The sequence below is a fragment of the Pteropus medius genome, unplaced genomic scaffold (genome assembly GCF_902729225.1).
Source record: "Pteropus medius unplaced genomic scaffold, Ma_sr-lr_union100, whole genome shotgun sequence".
NCBI lineage: Eukaryota > Metazoa > Chordata > Mammalia > Chiroptera > Pteropodidae > Pteropus > Pteropus medius.
The window spans coordinates 12,634,738-12,653,278 of NW_024342473.1; the positions used below are offsets into that span (position 1 = coordinate 12,634,738).

Consider the following 18,541-nt stretch of genomic DNA (forward strand, 5'->3'; position numbering starts at 1 on the left):
TTTCTATGCCAACATTATTCATTTAATAAAGATTTATACACCTACCTTGCATTTATAACTGCTATAATTTATGTGAGGGAATTAAAAGAAATTAGAGAATTCCTGCCTTTCAATTGCTTATAGTCTGCCTGGAGAAATAAGAGGTATCTGTATGTTAACATTCAGTTATTTGAGTCTGTGCTTGTTCTGTCCAGACCAGATCCATATTCTCAAGAGAAAGCCAGCTATTCTAGTTCTAACTTATTTTTTACATGAGGGGCAAGGTTGCCCCTGAACAAAGTAAAAGATTACTTTTTATGTTCTTATACATCTAGGAGTTCCCATTGTAGTTATTCTATAGTATTATTTTTTGTTGTTCACTTGATTCCAGTCTAGAATTTAACATATGGAAAATTTTATCTCAGAACTGAAGAGATTGATCTTCACTGTGATTTAATAGATAAACAGTCTCTGCCCTTCTTCTCTTTTATGTGCATACATATGTCTGTACATTTGTATGTTTGTATAATCATGTTCACATATAGTGTTCAAGATGTCTGAGTCAATGTGACTAATAAGTCTTTCTGTACCATATATGCTTATACTTTTTTCTTTGATTCATTTCTTCACTTATTTTGTAAGGGGGTATTGCTTTTGAAGACATTTTCTTTCTTTTTCTTAGGCTGTATGTGTTTTCTAGTAAAAACATACCTCTCCACAGATATTAGGGCAGTGGAAGGAACAGGACTTATAAAAATATAAAAGGTCAACACTAGGGATCCTTGTGATGGAACTGTTTTGTATCTTGACTTTGGTAATGAATACATGAAGCTGCTCATGTAATAAAATTGTGTAGAACCAAACATATCCAAACACACAAATGAATACAAGTAAAACTAAGGAAATCAAAATAAGGTAGGTAAATTGCATCAATGCAGTATTCCACAATGATATTGTGCTGTAGTTTTGAGAGATGTTACCACCAAGGGAAACTGAATGAAAAGTATATCAGATCTTTGTTAGGTCTTTCAACTGAATGTGAATCTACAATTATCTCAAAAGAAAAGTTTCAGTTAAAAATAATGGCAATTTGAAGGAATCTTGCTGAAAGATAATTTAACATATGTAGCTGCAGAAAACACATTGACATCACTCTGTGAATATGAATTTAGTAAAGTTGTAGGATACAAAATCACTATACAGAAATTCATTGTGTTACAATACACTAATAATGAGCTGTCAGAAAAATAAATTAGGAAACAATCTCATTTACAATTGTATCAAAAAGAATAAAATACCTAAAAATAAATTTAACCAAGAAGGTGAAAGATCTCTACACCAAAAACTATAAGACATTGATGAAAAAAAATTGAAGAAGACACAAATAAGTGGAAATATATTCCATGCTCATGGGTTGGAAGAATCAACATTGTTTAAATGTCCATACGACCCAAAGCAATCTACAGATTCAGTGCAATCCCTATCAAAATTCCAATGGCATTTTATACAGAAATAGAATAAATAATCCTAAAATTTTTATGGAACCACAAAAGACCCCAGATTAGCCAAAGCTATCTGAGAAAGAAGAACAAAGATGGAGCTATCATGCTCTCTGATTTCAAGCAGTATTACAAAACTATAGTAAAACAGTATGCTATTGGCGTTAAAACAGACACATGGACCAGAAATAAATCCCCGGATATACAGTCAATTTATGACAAAGGAGTCAAGAGTATACAGTGGAGAAAGAGTCTCTTCAATAAATGGTGTCAGGAAAACTGAATAACTACATGCTAAAAAATGAATCTTATACTGTACACAAAAATTAACTCAAAGTGTATTAAAAACTTGAATATAAGACCTGAAACCATAAAACTTATAGAAGAAAATATAGGCAGTAAGCTCCTTGACCTTGGTATTGGTGCTGATTTTTTTGGATTTGACATCAAAAGCAAAGTTAACAAAAGTAAAAATAAGTGAGACTACATCAAACTAAAAAGCTTCTGCACAGCAAAAGAAACCATCAACAAAATGAAAGGGCAATCTATTAAATGGAAGAAAATATTTGCAAAATCATATAGTTGACAAGGGGTTAATATCCACAAAATATAAAGACCACATACAACTAAATAGCAAAAACAAACAAACAAAAAAACCCAAACAATTTAATTTAAAATGGACAGGATCTGAATAGATTTTTCCAAAGAAGACAGTTAGATGGACAACAGGTACATGAAAAGGTGCTTAACATCCTAATCATCAGGTAAATGCAAATCAAAACTACAATGAGATATTACCTCACATCTGTTAAAATGGCTGTTAGCAAAAAGTCAATAAATAACAGGTGTCGATGAGGGAACTCTTTTGCACTCTTGGTGGGAATGAAAAATTAGCGTAATTACTATGGAAAACAATATGGAGGTTCCTCAAACATTAAAAATATAACTGCTATGTGATCTAGCAATTCCACTTCTGGCTATTTATCTAAAGAAAATGAGAACACTAACTGGAAAAGATATCTGCACCCCCATGTTCATTGCAGCATTATTTACAATAGCCAAGATATTGAAGCAACCTGGGTCACACGTACACATGCACGCGCGCGTGCACACACACACACACACACACACACAAGCTCATAGATACAGATAACAAATTGGTGGTTGCCTGAAATGGGAGAAGAGGGTGGGCAAAATGTGTGAAGGGAGTCAACTTCCAGTTAGAAAATAAGTCATGAGGATGTAATGTACAGCATGGTGACTGCAGTTGATAATTCTGCATTGTGTAAGTGAAAGTTACTGACAGAGTAGATCCTAAACGTTCTCAGCACAAGGAAAAAAAATCAATATTGTGAAATGATCACCATAAAAATCAATATTGTGAAATGATCACCATAATAAATCTAGTTGACATCTGTCAACTAGATTTATTATGGTGATCATTTCACAATATATACAAATGTTGAATCATGTTATACACCTGAAACTAATATAATGTATGTTTTTTAAGAAAGGCAATTTAAAGGAATCTGTGCTGAAAGGTAATTTAACTTATGTAGTTCCAGGAAGCACATTGATATATTACTTGTGGAGTATGACTTTCCATTTACATCAAAGAATGCTCTACTAAATAGATTTTACCTATTTTCTATTCCAAGTTTTCTTATGCATGTATGGAAAATAGCAATAACTGTGCTCTGTTGACTTAATTGGGAGAACTTTGCATACACTTAAGTGATGCCAGTTTTATATCAGTCTCATTTTCTGTGTAATAGAAAATCAGTTAATTCTAATAATGAATCAGTTTTTTTTCATATAATTCATAGAATGAAAGTAAAGGTTTTAGAAGTTTGTTTTGTCAAAGATGAAATATTTGATATTGAAAATGCTACTATAAATTAATCTGAAATGTTCAACATTGAAGAAATTTTGAGTAATAAATATTAAATTTAGTGGACCATAGAGTCACGGTCAATACAATGTTCTTACCATATTAAGAAACTCAATGTAGCAGAAAATGTATTTGGAATTGGTTATAGTACATTCATAATTCATAATTGCATCTAAACAAGCCTGATATTCTAAAAATAAAATAGCTCTAATTTTCAAACCTTAAAAGTATTTTTATATAAAATATTTCAACTAGAAAATTTTTGTGATAATCTGATTGATGTTGAATTTAAAAAATATTTCAGCAAGTTAGTATTTATATTGTCTTTCTGCTACTTGTCAGCTGTGAGTTTAGAAATATTTGAAAAATATATATAACACTCCACATTTACTGACTGAAAATTTTCAGAGAGTCTGGGGTAGAGTGGTGTCCCAGTTTTTAAAACATATATTCAACCTGATCTGTTTTAGCAGTCCAAAACATAACAAGATTCCACTTACATTATTTCTCATTTATTCTTCTCACCCTCCATTACATTTCAAGACACTTGATATATCAAGTACCAACCAAGTTTGGTAAATCTGGTGTCTGTTGCTGCTGCTATTTCTCTGTTGTTAGTAGAAAATCCATATTGGCTAAAGCTGTGGTTTCTTCCTCTTGATATACTTGTGATGACTGCATGTCAACTTGTTTTCCTGCAAAAGCTTTTGACTCTTACTGAAAGTGCTGTGTGTGTGTGTCTTCAGCATTATAAAGCTAACCTACAATGTGCTCTAAGACTTTGTCAGTGTCATCATTATTTCATTTGTGTTTAAAATTACTTGTAACTACAACTTAATAAATTACTCAACTCTAAGAAAATATGATAATGACATATTGAGTCCCGTAATACAACATTATTTATTTTGGACAGAAAACCTAGCTTCCTTGATGAGATCTTAACCATATCTTGTTTAGGGTTTGTTATAGCTGATTCTATTTAAATAGTGTTTTAAAAATTTGTAATAAGTGGAAAATACTTTCAGTTATTGACTTCTTTGCAACTTGTTATATATATAGAAGGTACTTGAGTTTAAATTATTTTAAATGTGTTCCTTTTTCCTCTAGGAATAAGACAATATATATCATACCCCACAAGTGTCATGTTTTTCTAACACTCCCTGCTTCTGTGTATTTACTCTTTTGTGCCATTACTTACTCTTTTATTTTTTTGTTTTTCTCCTCGTTATCTACTGTGCGTATGTGTGTGTGTGTCTGTGTGTCCTTGACTGAAATGTGTTTTCTGGAAGAGCTGGTATTTGAAAATAACTTATGGGCTCTTAACTATATGAAAATAATATATGCAAGCATTTTATTTGAAAATTACCATTGTTAACAGAACTTTAAGTATCCACAGCTGTCTTAGAAAGATTTGATTGGAATTAATTTAAGCTCAATTCTTATTCTTTTCAATACAGTATTTCTCAAACTCCAAGTCTTGCAGAATTCACAGAGTGAGATCTGGCATCATTTTCGGAGAAAGACTTTCAGTAATGTGTAAGTAGTTTTTGTTTTTTTATTTTGATTTGTTTCTGTTTAATTTGTTAGCTGTTTTCAGTATTAAACACTGAAGATGTAATTTACCAGACTTCTTAACTAGAATTTGGCATATATTCATCACATAATGATTATGAGTAACAAGTGACACAAAAGAACCTATTGAAAGAAGGTGTCTTAAGATGTGCCCTGGGTCAATATTAATGACCATTTATTGGAGGCAGCATCCTCAGATGTAAAGAACACAGGATTGAGGGACTTGAGTTCTTGCCCAGGCTCTATCACTAATTGGCTAGGTATCTTTAAGTAAGCTATTTCCTTTGGCTATAAAATGAGAGATTAGATTATGACTAATAATAAGATCCCTTCCCCTCTAAATGTCTATTATTCCTATCTTAACTTTTTTTATATAATAAATCAGAGGTTGGTAATCTTCCAGAAGGGTGCTGTCAAATTACATAATTGCATTTTGATTTTTCCTTGTTGGTTTTTGTTGGGAATAGGTGTTGAGAGAGGGGAGGTGGTTCCAAAGTAGACAAGGGAACAAGTAAACTCCCCTTGCTCAAGAAATTTGCCCCACATAGTCCATCAGTTTGAGGTAATAGAACTTTTAAAAAGTTAGATTTGCCTCAGGTGGGTTAAAACTTTTTAAAAGAAAGTTAACATACTATTAAATATGATATACAAATAAGATTTCTTTCTTTTTAGAATCTCCATAGGATGCTCATGCTGAAGGAGTGCTAGTTGTCAAGGAGAAAGGGAAAAGGGACAGTGTAGTAGGAATCACATTTGTGCATATGAGGCTTTGGGGGAAAAATGATAGGGAAACTTTGGTCTTAGTGAAGGCAAGCTTCTGGAATCTGGAAGGGTGATAGGAGCAAAGATGGCTAGAGGTGGAATAAAAGTATAGAAAGAGATATGGAAAAGTAGAACTAAACAAGAAACGCCTTCAAAGCAAGGCTATTGCTTTCATCAGTATCACCACAGACTCCTAAAATAGCGTCAGATTTAGTAAGTATTTATCAAAAATTCATTAAATGAATGAATCAATTACTTATTCAGTAAATTTCTAATTTTGCCAAAATCCTGACGGTTTTGGTTTTCGCTTACTAGACACGAATCATCTAGTTTATCTATATCTACCCTATCTTCAACAACTACAGTATTTAAAGTAATTGAGGTTCAGAAAATTGATTCTGAATTATAGAAAAAAGACATTACATTTAGTATAATATGCTTGAGAAGGGTTACAGGGTGAAGTATTCATTTGTTTAATAAGTATTTTTTATGCACATACTTATTATACTTTGGATACTATCTGGGAATGGAAAAATGGGATACTGGTTATAGTGTATGTTATTTCTATTTGATGGAATATTATGTATTCATTTAGTATAATTATAAATATATCAGATTAGAAAAATGCCTATTAAATAAAATATATAAATATGTTATTCTGTATTATAACTGCATTGAGGATTAGAAGGATATTTTCTATTTTCAAAGGAAATTAGGAAGCATTGTCAAATATAAACTAAATTTTTTATTGTGAATGGGATTGTTGAATTTCTTTTTCCTTCTATCATTTCGTACAGTTCATAAAGTTTAAATGAAAATCCACATAAATTTAATTTTTTTGAAAAATGCAATGAATGTATGTTTACTAGAAAGAGGAAATACTATATAGTATATTGTCGAAGAGGAAAAGAGCAAAATTACATTTAAAGGATAATAGATTACCTTGGTTGGAAGAAAAATGAGAGATGAAGTTTAGAAAAGCTGGGAATGAAGGTCTCTAGTTTTGATACTATAAGGAAAGATGAACTAGATTAGGTTCTTAACTGTGGAATTATGTTTTTTAAAAAAAGAAAATTTTTTCTAGCTTATTTAAGTGAACAGGAGTGAGGAACAGTTGAATTGGTCCATTGAGTTATCAACCATTTTTATATATATCTTGAAATTGTGACTGTTTATCAGTCTCTATCTGAAAGATATTTTGCTACTTTTACAATTTCAGTAAAGTTTATAATTTGATAAACTTTTATATTCAGATTTTTGTTTTTCATATATCTTTATTTTTTGTCTTATTTTATTTTTTTTTCTTACCCCATCTACCTCCCTCCTCCCCACTCCCCACCTCCCCTCTACTAACCACTAGTCTGTTGTCTATGTCCATGAGTCCCTGTTTGTATGTCCTGTTCATTTGTTGCTTTTAGGTTTATATCCCACATATAAGTGATACCATGTGATTTTCAACTTTTTCTGTCTGGCTTATTTCGCTTAGCATGATTATCTTGAGGTCCATCCATGTTGTCACAAATGACAGTATTTTATCTTTTCTTATGGCTGAGTAATATTCCATTGTATATATGTACCACAGCTTCTTTAGCCAGTCGTCTATCGTAGGACATTTCAGTTGCTTCCATGTCTTGGCCATCGTGAATAATGCTGCTATGAACATCGGTGTGCCAATATCTTTTCGGATATGAGTTTTCAAGTCTTTGGGGTAATTTCCCAGTAGAAGGATTGCCGGATCATGTGGTAGATCAATTCTTAGTTTTTTGAGGAACCTCCATACCGCTTTCCATAGTGGCCATACCAATTTGCAGTCCCACCAGCAGTGTATGAGGGTTCCTGTTTCTCCACATCCTTTCCAACATTTGTTATTACTTGTCCTGTTGATATTCTTTAAAATATTACCTTTGATTTCCACTCTTGCCTTTTCTTGTCCTTATGGTTAGCCTAAGTAACAAATGCTTAACTACTCTGACCTAATGGAGTGATAGAAGAGATAAAAAAGAATCTGAATTGATTGGGCAGAGATTGAAAGGGAGAAAAACTAATCAGTCTCCATTAGTTGCTGAATGGATAAGAGCTTTCTTGTAATTTCTTAATTTAGTTCTCGTGAACCTTTTAAGAATAGGGAATACATACTTCTTGTTATTCTCAAAGAAAATAGATGTGATTTGAAGTGAAATACTAGCTAAGCAGGTATCTGAACTTATAAGAAATGCTATAAACAATATATGAGCTAACTTAAGTTATCTATGTCATATTGAACGAAGAATTGGAAACAATGATTGGTTAATGATGTAGTATTACGTATTGTTACTTCAGCCTGAGTAAAGTTGTTTCAGCGTTTTATATTACTGTGATTATTTAGAGAACTGTTGGATCAAATGCTTGTTTTGTGTGGCTCTAGTTTTCAAAATGAGTTTAAAGGAATTTACCTCCAAAAAGAAGGAAGTGGGGCATGCAGCGGGGGAGGGAGGGAGGGGAGAAAGAGAGAGAGAAAGAAGAAATTTACCTCTTAACTGTTTAGAGGTTTTTGCTCTGATGTACTAAACTAAAAGTCCAAGTTTTATGTATGACTAATGCTTTCTTCTGATGCTCTTTCCAAGTAATTTTTTGGTGGCTCTTGCCAACACGAGGCGTTTTGTCTTTATATCTAATTAGTATTTTCCATAAGAATTATAAATTTCACATGCCAATGGAAGTCTCTTGGTTTAATGGAATTGTTAGAAAATACTGTTAATTATTCATTTCTATATTAAAGATTTTCAGTATTTTCTTTGCCTTGTAATTTTTAACAAGGTCTTTCTCCTAGCTTCTAAATCTCAAACTTACTTTAAAAATAATTGATTTAAAATAAAAAGTAGAGTTGCATTTTCAGAATTATTGATACTTCATGAGTGAATTAAAAAGCATTTAGATCTTTCAAGAAATCACCTGTAATGTTGCCAGCTATGTTCTTGGCATTATATACTTTGTCAGCCTTGCCTTAAAATATTTTGCCTTCCTTCCTAACCATTCTTCGCCCTCAGATGAACAAATGGAAATAACAACAATGACAAGGCAAGAGAGCTGCGGTGATGCATAGTTTACTTTTGTATCAATAAATGTAAGAGAATTTAATCACCACCTTAAAATGGATGTTCTCATATGTATTGATGAAGAACAATAATTTGTTCCCTTTTAGTAGTTATTTACTATTATTCATTCAGTTAGGAATGAAAGCATATTATTATTTCAAATGGCTAAGGTAGTAGCTTTCAAAAGGCCTTCTTAAATATATTTTTATGTTTTCATGGTAGTACTATTTCCATTCTCTTTCCCTTCTTTCTGCATAGCAAGACCTAAGACTATAGTATGAAACAGTGACTGTATGCTTTAGTTTAAATAACGTGAAGTTAGCATCTAGGAAAAAGGAAAATACTTAAATCTCTTCATTATGAAGAGAGGAAAGTGCTCTACCAAGGTAATTTTTAAGACTAGTGTCTATCAAAGCTTATAATTTAAAATTCATACACACATAAAAGCACATAAACACTTATAGAGGCTGGTTATGTAATTCGACCTAGTAATTCAACTTCAGTAAGTTTATCCTGAAGAAATGAGTTGTAGCCAAAGGTTTATGTTCAGGTTATTCATCATAGCATTTAAAAAATATTACCAAAATAAGTAGAAGTAACAAATGATCAACAATAAGTAAATCAATAATATTATATCCATAAATAAAATACAGTTACTAAAAATTATTTCAAAGACTGAAATAATTTAATATTTAATGAAATGAGAAAAAAAGTTAAATACAGAAGTGCTTTTTAGAAAAGTACTTTTGTTCTACTCTTTGAGAATGAATAGATAATTAAATGAGTAACACTGCTGGTTTTTTTGTGGAGCACCTGTTATATGCAATCAGCTGAGAGTGACTATTCAATGTTTAACAGAAACTTCTCAGTAGAACAGGTTATTACTTCCTCTTTACTGTCAGTCTAGGAGGCATACCTGAATAGTTTAAGCCCATTATTTTGTGCAAAATTCTTATGTGTAAGAGAATTGCTACATGGGAGCCATATATATCTAAATAAAACAAGAACATTTGATCCTTGTTTAGGCTTTTTTCCTAAACAAATAGTGAGAATATTTATAGAGTATATTTGAGCAACAGATATAGATTTTAAGAAATGTGGCATGAATTCTGGAAACTTATGACATTAGCAATATAGAAAATTAAATGAGTTTTGGAATTAAGATGAAAATGGTGATAATTGTATCATAAACAAGTATACTACACAAGAATTTCTTTGCTCTCAGGTATTTTATCGTCCGCAAAAAAAGGTTGTTTAAACTAGCATTTTCTAAAGCATGTTCTGAGGATTTTTTCTAGTTTTTAAGTGGGGAAATAGGGTTCTTTGTTCAAATAGACTTAAGAAATCCTGGGTTAAAGCAAAGTTAATCAGGTACCTTTACCAAAGGACTGCTGACACTTTATTATTTTTATATATTATAAATATACAAAAGAGGCATGTAGTATATATACCTAATTTATTTGTCCACGAAATCATTTCTTTGCATTTATTGGAACTAAGTCTAACATGAGACACATGTTGGAAAATTTTAGATTAAGCTTTTTTCTATAACTGTTAGGTAAGTAATGACAGTCTGTGAGGGGGTTGTATTCTCCTAGTTAAAGAAACAAATAAGATTTAAATGATACTAGACAACTGAAGTGTTTGCAAATGCATGATGGATTCTACTTGTGTATTTTTTCTTTAAATTTGTTATAAGCATGCATTCCTATTATAATCTCTGCCTTTTATTTGAAGTTTTGTTTGTTGTATCTGCTGCAACTCATTCAGGGTGGATTTTTCTTTGTGTATTTCTATGGTTTTGGAATAGGAGGTCATCTTCAGTTGTGCTTTATGTATAGTAAACCTGGGTTGAAGTGTACCCTCCAGAACTGTTTTGCATTTGCTTCCCCAAGGGTATCACTAACCTGGGAACACAGTTAATGTTAATATCTCAGTTTGGAGCTTCTTGGGACCATACAGCTGGCTTAAGGTCAACCCTCAAATCCAAGTATGAGTAGGACTATTGCTATACATTCACAGGGAAGACTTTTTACCCTCCAAAGTGGGGCCCAGATTGAGGCAAACTTTATCTCCCTGTACCAGTGGATAGATTTTTTTTTTTAAATCCATTCTTTAACTGGGGATACGGTCTTTTGAGGCTCTTGTCTTTATACAAATGTCTCAGTTCCAATTCCCTATCTTATGTGGTCTCAAGGCCTTTTTGTCTCCTGTCACTGTAATACCTTTTAAGGCACAAACCCCTTGATGACTGAGGAAGTCAGCAATCTTCCTCCACCCATTATCAGCTTATATATGCATTCTGGCCTTTGGTTTCCTCACTGTTTGGGGGCCCTGGGAATTTTTCTTACATTTTTACATGGTAATATATATGCATTTAAAAGGATGTGGGGTTTTGGGTGTTTTTTTTTCTGTATACTTGGGTAATCTAGGCATCCATATTGCTAAAAATGGAAATTCTTGCATTACGTTTATGATCATAAATAACGCTAAATATATTCCCATTTTTTAAAAAAGGCACACTTTTTACCTATGAAAGTGAAATATAAAATACGAATTTGTTTATCAAGGAGATAGTGCTCTTTTTGTAGTTTGTCATTCTTATTTGCTCACAAATCACTTGAATTTATTTGGCTTGATATGGGAAAACATTAATCTTTTACTTTCCTTTTAGATGTAACCTCTGTAATGGAAGATGATTGAAGATAAGGGACCTCGTGTTGCTGACTACTTTGTTGTAGCAGGATTAACTGATGTTTCAAAGCCCCTTGAAGAAGAAATTCACTTCAATGATGCCTGTCATAAAGTAGCTAAACCAAAAGAACCTATCACAGACGTTTCAGTTATTATTAAATCTCTTGGAGAGGAAGTGCCACGGGATTATATGTGTATTGATGTTACCCCAACTGGATTATCAGCTGACCTCAATAATGGAAGTCTTGTGGGGCCACAGATTTACCTTTGCTATAGAAGAGGAAGAGATAAACCTCCACTTACAGATCTGGGGTAAGTCTTTTAAAAAAAGTTATTGTTATGGATCCAAATAATATACCTTGTAGATTTTGAAGTTAACTGTTCAGTTTTCTTTTCATTAATAGATACATGGCAGCTTTAGAAAAATAGACACATTTATTTCTAGAATCCTGTATTCTCTCAATTCATTATATCTTTTCAGTGTCCCTTTGTCCTACAGGTTCCCAGCACTTTCATCTTGTCTGAGTTTCTGTTGAAGGTAGGGGAGAGAATTTGAAACACACTTATTAAAAAGTACCAAAAAATTAATGTATTATTTTTATCATAAAATATTTAATTATTTTTAAAGTACTAGAAAAACAATGGCTTTTAAGCATAGGTATTAATGATCATTGTAGATGGATGCTAAGTCTTTATGTATCAGAGAAGGATCTTGGGGTAAACTAGTGCTTTACTTAGGATACTATATTGAATTTGGGGTTCTTTTATAAAACAGCTTTATTGAGATATAATTCATATACTATACAATTCATCCATTAAAGTGTTCGGTTCAGTAGTTTTTAGTGTATTTATGGAGTTGTCCAACCATCACCACAGTAAACTTTAGAACATTTTTATCATGCCCTAAAGAAATCCTGTACTCATTTTAGTCACTATTCAATTCTCCCTAACCCCTCAGCTCCAGGCAATCACCAGTCTACTTTGTCTCTATGGGATTTGCTTATTCTAGACATTTTATATAAATGGAATTATACTACATGTGTTTTTTTGTGTTTGTGACTGGCTTCTTTCACTTAGCGTAACGTCAAGGTTTATCTATGTTATAGTGCGTGTCAGCACTTTATTCCTTTATATGGCTGAATAATATTCCATCTTGTGGATGCACCACAATTAATTTATCCATTCATTTGTTGATGGACTTGTGGGCTGTTTCCACTTTTTGGCTATTATAAATGATGCTGCTGGAAATATTTGTGTACAAGTTTTTGTATGGACATATGTTTTCATTTCTCTTGTATATTAGAAGTGGATTTGCTGGGTCATGGTAACTCTGTGTTTAACCTTTTGAGGAACTGCCAAACTGTCTTTCAAAGCAGCTCCACCACTTTACATTCCCACCTACACTGTATGAAGCTTCTAATTTCTCCACATCTTAGCCAACATTTTGTATTGTCATTTCGATTATAGCTGTCCTAATGGCTGTGAAGTGATGTCTCATTGTGGTCTTGATATGCTCTGATAACTAATGATGTTGAACATCTTTCATGTGCTTATTGGCCATCTGTACATCTTTGGAGAAATGTCTGTTCAGAATCCTTTTCCTATTTTTAATTGGGTTGTCTTTTTATCTTTGAGCTTTGAGAGTTCTTTATATACTCTAGAAGCAAGTCCTTACCAGATAAATGATTTACAAATATTTCCTCCCATTTTTTGGGTCATTTCTTTATGGAATCCTTTGAAGCTGAAAAGTTTTTAATTTTGTTGAAGTCTGAGATATGTTTTGGTGTCATATCTCAGAAGGCTATTACTAATCTAAGAGTCATGAGGATTGACAGCTAAGTTTTTGACTTAAGAATTTTACAGTTTAAGCCTTTAAATTTAGGTCTTTGATCCATTTTGAATTAATTTTTGTAAATAGTTGAGTAAGAATCTTACTCTTTTGCATATGGATATCCACTTGTCCCCGCACCACCTTTTAAAAAAATTTATTGGCTATAGATATATATTATTTCTGGACTCTCAATTCTGTTCCATTTGTCTACATGTCTATCCTTATGCCAGTACTACAGTTTTGATTAATGTAGCTTTGTAGTAAATTTCTACATTGGAAAGTGTAAATCTTGCAACTTTGTTCTTCTTTTTTAAGATTGTTTCAGCTATTCTGGGTCCCTTGATTTTCCATATGAATTTTTAGGATCCGCTTGTCAATTTTTGCAAAGATCGTTTTTCTTAAGAGGAATATAATATATATAACTATATGTAAAAGGATTATATAAATTGAAAGATATGTAATTTTTTTAGTAAAGGAGGAACAAAATTTTAAAGGTAGAAAAATAATATTCTCACTAGAAAACCGAAAGAAAAAGACCAAAGGTTAGAAGTAGCTCTACTCATGTCTTTAAAACAGATGAAGAGTGTTTAAAGAATGAAGATTAGCCTTCTTATTCCATTGCTCTGTTGCAAAGGGCATTAGCTTAACTTAAATATTTTTTTAAAAATAAGGAAAATAATGAAACCCCTGAAGTCTCATGAAGGAGCTATAGAAGTTTCATCTCCTAAAATATTAAGTCTGAAAGTGGAAACATAGTCATGTTTACAGATGCCTAAGGGAAGACAGGATGAGCTCCTGAAGTTTTCTCTATTTTTAAAAATTCTGTCATCTAAAGGTTGATATCAAAAAGTTATTTTAAAAATCAGTCTTTATTCTGTCAATTTATGAGTTAATTGCAGTAATTTTAAATTGGGTTAGAACAGCTACTATATTGTTTCATATGAAGTTTACATAGTTAGTAAATGACTTGGGAAAGTAAGCCAGGTGTCAGATCTTGTTTTCAAAAGATTAGGTAAGTTGCTCCAATGACCACTGACCATCATCAGAATTCTAGCTTGCGGATAAAATGAAGGGAATCCTGCAGATTCTCTTTAGGGTGTTGGAGTTTTCTAGAGTAGAGGCGAGGAATTTTATAGGCATGAGAAGAATTCTCCAATAGGAAAAGACTCGCACTGAAATGAATAAATTAACCACTCTTAAAGCTACCCTCATTTGTTATTGTGAAGAATATGACATCATTCTTGCCTTTAAAAGCTTACAGTTTAGTTAGAAAAGTTATCTAACAATATAAAAATCAAAAATAATAATACAACATATATTTAACTGCCCAGTACCTGATTAGAGAAAATAGGTATCTTATGTATCAAGCGTATTTACATTCCATATCTTTTAAGAATTTGAGGTGATAAATGGTGGTTTGTTGTTCTCTATATTGTATTTTTATTGTTTTCAATTGAGCATCTGTGTGCCAGGCACTATTTTGGAGACCTTACTTATACTCACCTAATTCTCTCAAGAGCCTATGGGTTAGATTTTTAAATATTATATAGCTGAGTAGTATAAGATTCAGAGAGGTTAAAGACTTGCTTAAGATAGTATTACTTGTAACAAGTGGTAGGAATTTGAATTCAGATGTGTCTAACTTCTCTGTTACAATGCCTGCTTTTAAAAATTTTTTTTAAAAAAGCAAGATCAAAAGGAGGAGGAGGAGTAACCAATTAAGCTAACATTAAGATAAACATCGTTGCTGTGATTAAGCATCCAGTTTAGCTATGAATTTTCAAAATAAAATATTATGAAAAAATTTTTTTCTAATAGCCAGGACATAAAGAGAAATTAAAAATTATATTAGAAATAATTTGATCAATTTCTGGCACTAAATTTTATTTATATAATGAGATTTTATGAAAGGGAATACTGATTAATGTTGGGGGCATTGCATGTTACAATTTCTATAGCAAATGCAGAAGCACACTTTATATCGTAGACCTTTAAAATTTTTTTTGACTGATGCCAAAGACTTAGCATTAAAATCAAATCAGTGAATTCAAACATGACATTTCCTTTGTGTCCCTGAGTATTTTAAATATAGTTTTTAGAAGACTGAAGGAATGGGTGCCTGACCTACCCTTTATTAAAAGCCTATGATTTTTACCACAAGAAGAAAAAAAGCCTATGTCTTTCACTTACACTTTTGATTAAAGATAGATTTGAGGTCATTTTCTTTTTTTAAAGCCTAAAATTGTCTCTTAAACCTGAGGGAAGTATTGGAGGAAAAAGTGTGTAAGCAGGTTCTGTATCTTCTGGCAAGAAGAAGCCTTTTGTAAAATTTTGATTTTGGCCATAGTACAAAGTTGCTTTTTCTAAAGAAGATGCTTGGTTTTAGAGACAAAAATAAATAAATTAAATCTATTAAATGAAATGCTAAAACAAGTTCCTAATGCTTAATTGCCATTCTGTGGTTTATATCAACAAACACAAAGGTTAATCTGAATTTTTATTACATTATTTTAATTTTTGGTAAGGATAACGGTTATCTTTTAATTTTATGTGGGACTGCTGTTCAAACTTTCAATAAGATTGGAATATCTGCTATAGTTAAGGATCAGTGCATGATACCTGATAATACTACCTTTCATATTTGAGGGTGCTTTGTGTTTGTGTATTTATTTTATTCGATTTATTTTAGGGTTTTATATGACTGGAAAGAAAGATTGAAACAGGGATGTGAAATTATTCAGAGTACTCCCTATGGACGCCCTGCAAATATTAGCGGTAGTACCTCATCACAAAAAATTTATATCACATACCGAAGAGCCTCTGAAAACATGACTCAGAATACGTTGGCTGTCACAGACATATGTATTATTATACCAAGTAAAGGAGAAAGTCCACCACACACATTCTGCAAAGTCGACAAGAATCTCAACAACAGTATGGTAAGTGACTCTTTTGCACTGATAAAATTAGCCACTGATGAAAAGACCATAATCTAAAATAAATCTTTGAAAAAAAAAACATATAGCACTGAATTAAAAATATGTTCTTAAAGATGTTGGATATTTTATTTTTAGGAAAGTACTTTAATTGTACTTTCAAAAGGAGCTATGCAAAAAGCCTTTTTTTTTAATTAAAAAAAAGTTTTTTCCCCTTACTGCAAAACTAATGTACTAGCCAAGGTTAACCCCTCCCTCCACTTGTGCACGACTTTTTTGTGAATCGTCAGTTTTTCTCTCTACATTGGATAATTTCTTCCAGCATGCAAACCATGTTTTAGTATCTTTCATCTTTTCAAAACTTGACCTTTATATTTCCCTCTGTCTACTGCCCCATTTCACTGTTCACTTTTACAATAAAACATTTCAAAAGAAGTGACTACATTCTGTCCCCTTCCTCACTTTGACTCTTTTCAATTAGGCTTTTGTCTCCATCATTCCACCAAGATTGCTCTTATTGTTGAATCCAATGATCAATTCTTCATATTTTCAGTAGGTTTTGACATAGATAATCACTTCTTGAAACAGTAGCAGGAAGAAAAGATGTAATCTTTTTCTGTGTACTCTCTCGCTTTTTCCTCTCACCTCACCAATCATCCTTTTCTGCCTTTGCTAATTTCTTCCCTTCTCCCTAACCTCTACACAATGTAGTGCCCCAGGGTTCAGTCCTCAGACCATTTATCTTTATCATCTAAACTCACACCCTAGATGATGTAGTCATTTAAATACAGGCCATGTGTGGATGACTTGTAAATGTTATGTGTCTAGCCTGGACCTCTAATTCACCATCTCTTCTTGGATATCAAATAATTTAGGTTTTGTGGTTTGATATAGTCTCTGTTGGCATATTCATCTTTGTTTTTTTAAACAACTTTTAAAAAATGTAAAAACCAGTCTTGGCTCAGGTGTACAAAAACAGGACTCAGGTCAAAGGAAGGCCATAGTTTGACAGACTCTTGGTCTAACTGATCAGTTTCCATTTCTGCTTCCTACAACCTGTTGTTCACATTTAAAACATAAATTACATCATATCATTCCTCTGCTTACAACCCTTAATGGCTTCCCATCTCACTCTTAGTAAAAACCAAAGTCCTTTCAGTAGCCTTAAGGTTATGCGTGATCTGCAGTTGTTTTTGTCTTTACTTTTTTATTGCTGTTTTAAATTTTAAAAGGAAATGTGTATTCACAAAACATTTGGCAGTGGGCGGAGGGACAAATTATAGATCTATGAAGTAAAAGGTGAAAGTTCTTGTTTCTACTTCCATCTTTTGTAGTCCTTTCCCAATATTAACAATTAACAATTTGATTTATGTCCTCCCAGACCTTTTTGTGTGCACATATGTGGAGTATATATAATATAGACAAATTCATCTTTTATTTTTCAAAAGTTAGAAATTTCTATATATTCTGATATAACCCTTTTTTCACTATCATCCATCTTTATCAATATAACTCTCTGCTTAATTCTTCTAATGATTGTATTGTATTCCAGAAAATACAAGTGAAGAATGATGAATACATTATTTCTATTTTTTCCCATTACTAATAATGTTGTTTTGATCAATCCTGTACCTTTTTCTTTGTATATTTATTGGCATGTCTCTGGAAGAATAAATAATTATAAGTGGAATTGAAGGGTCTATGGGTATGCTATACATTTTGAAAAATGTTGACAGATTGCTCTGAAAAGATTGTGGCAGTTTATACTCCCAGCAGTCATACTGTGTAAGAATGCCCTTTCCCAGGTTCCACACCTTACCAACACTGGTTATTATCAACCCCTTTTTAATTATTGACTAATAAGTAAGAAATCATTCTAATTTTAACTTGCATTTCTTCGGTAATTGTGGAAATCGAGCATCTTTTAATATTTAATAGCTTTGAATGGCTGAATATTACTGCACTCAGTGGATGTCCCACAATTTATTTATTCCATCTTCCATTGTAAGACATTTAGATTCTAATTTGTTTATATTACAAGTTAAGCTATTATATATAGTTACAACTAAATCTTCCATAAGTTACGTTTATTGAGTTCTTAGTGCTATACACTATTCTAAGTATTTCATATTCATTATTTACTCAGTTAATTCTCACAATCACCGTGAGTGGTATTTTTTCCTCCATTTTACAGAGAAGAAATTTTGAAAATTAAAAAGGCCATAGACACAAAGAGTTTAGTGGTTACCAAAGGGAAAGCGGGTGGGAGGGTAGGTAAAGGTAAAGGGGGTCAAATATAGGTG

General features: G+C 32.1%; 1 protein-coding gene across 8 annotated transcripts in view; it reads left to right on the forward strand.

Moving 5' to 3' along the window:
• Positions 1-18,541, forward strand: part of DENND4A (DENN domain containing 4A) — a 107,373-nt gene that overhangs the window by 18,023 nt on the left and 70,809 nt on the right. For 5 of the 8 annotated variants that reach the window (XM_039865259.1, XM_039865263.1, XM_039865262.1 and 2 more), the window contains 3 exons: positions 4,827-4,905; positions 11,452-11,783; positions 15,992-16,241. In XM_039865259.1, the coding sequence (XP_039721193.1) occupies positions 11,473-11,783; positions 15,992-16,241 (561 nt within the window). In that variant the 5' untranslated portion in view covers positions 4,827-4,905; positions 11,452-11,472. Of the gene's footprint in view, positions 1-4,826; positions 4,906-11,451; positions 11,784-15,991; positions 16,242-18,541 lie in introns of those variants that run through there. The other 3 variants (XM_039865260.1, XM_039865266.1, XM_039865261.1) reach the window with 2 other exon arrangements.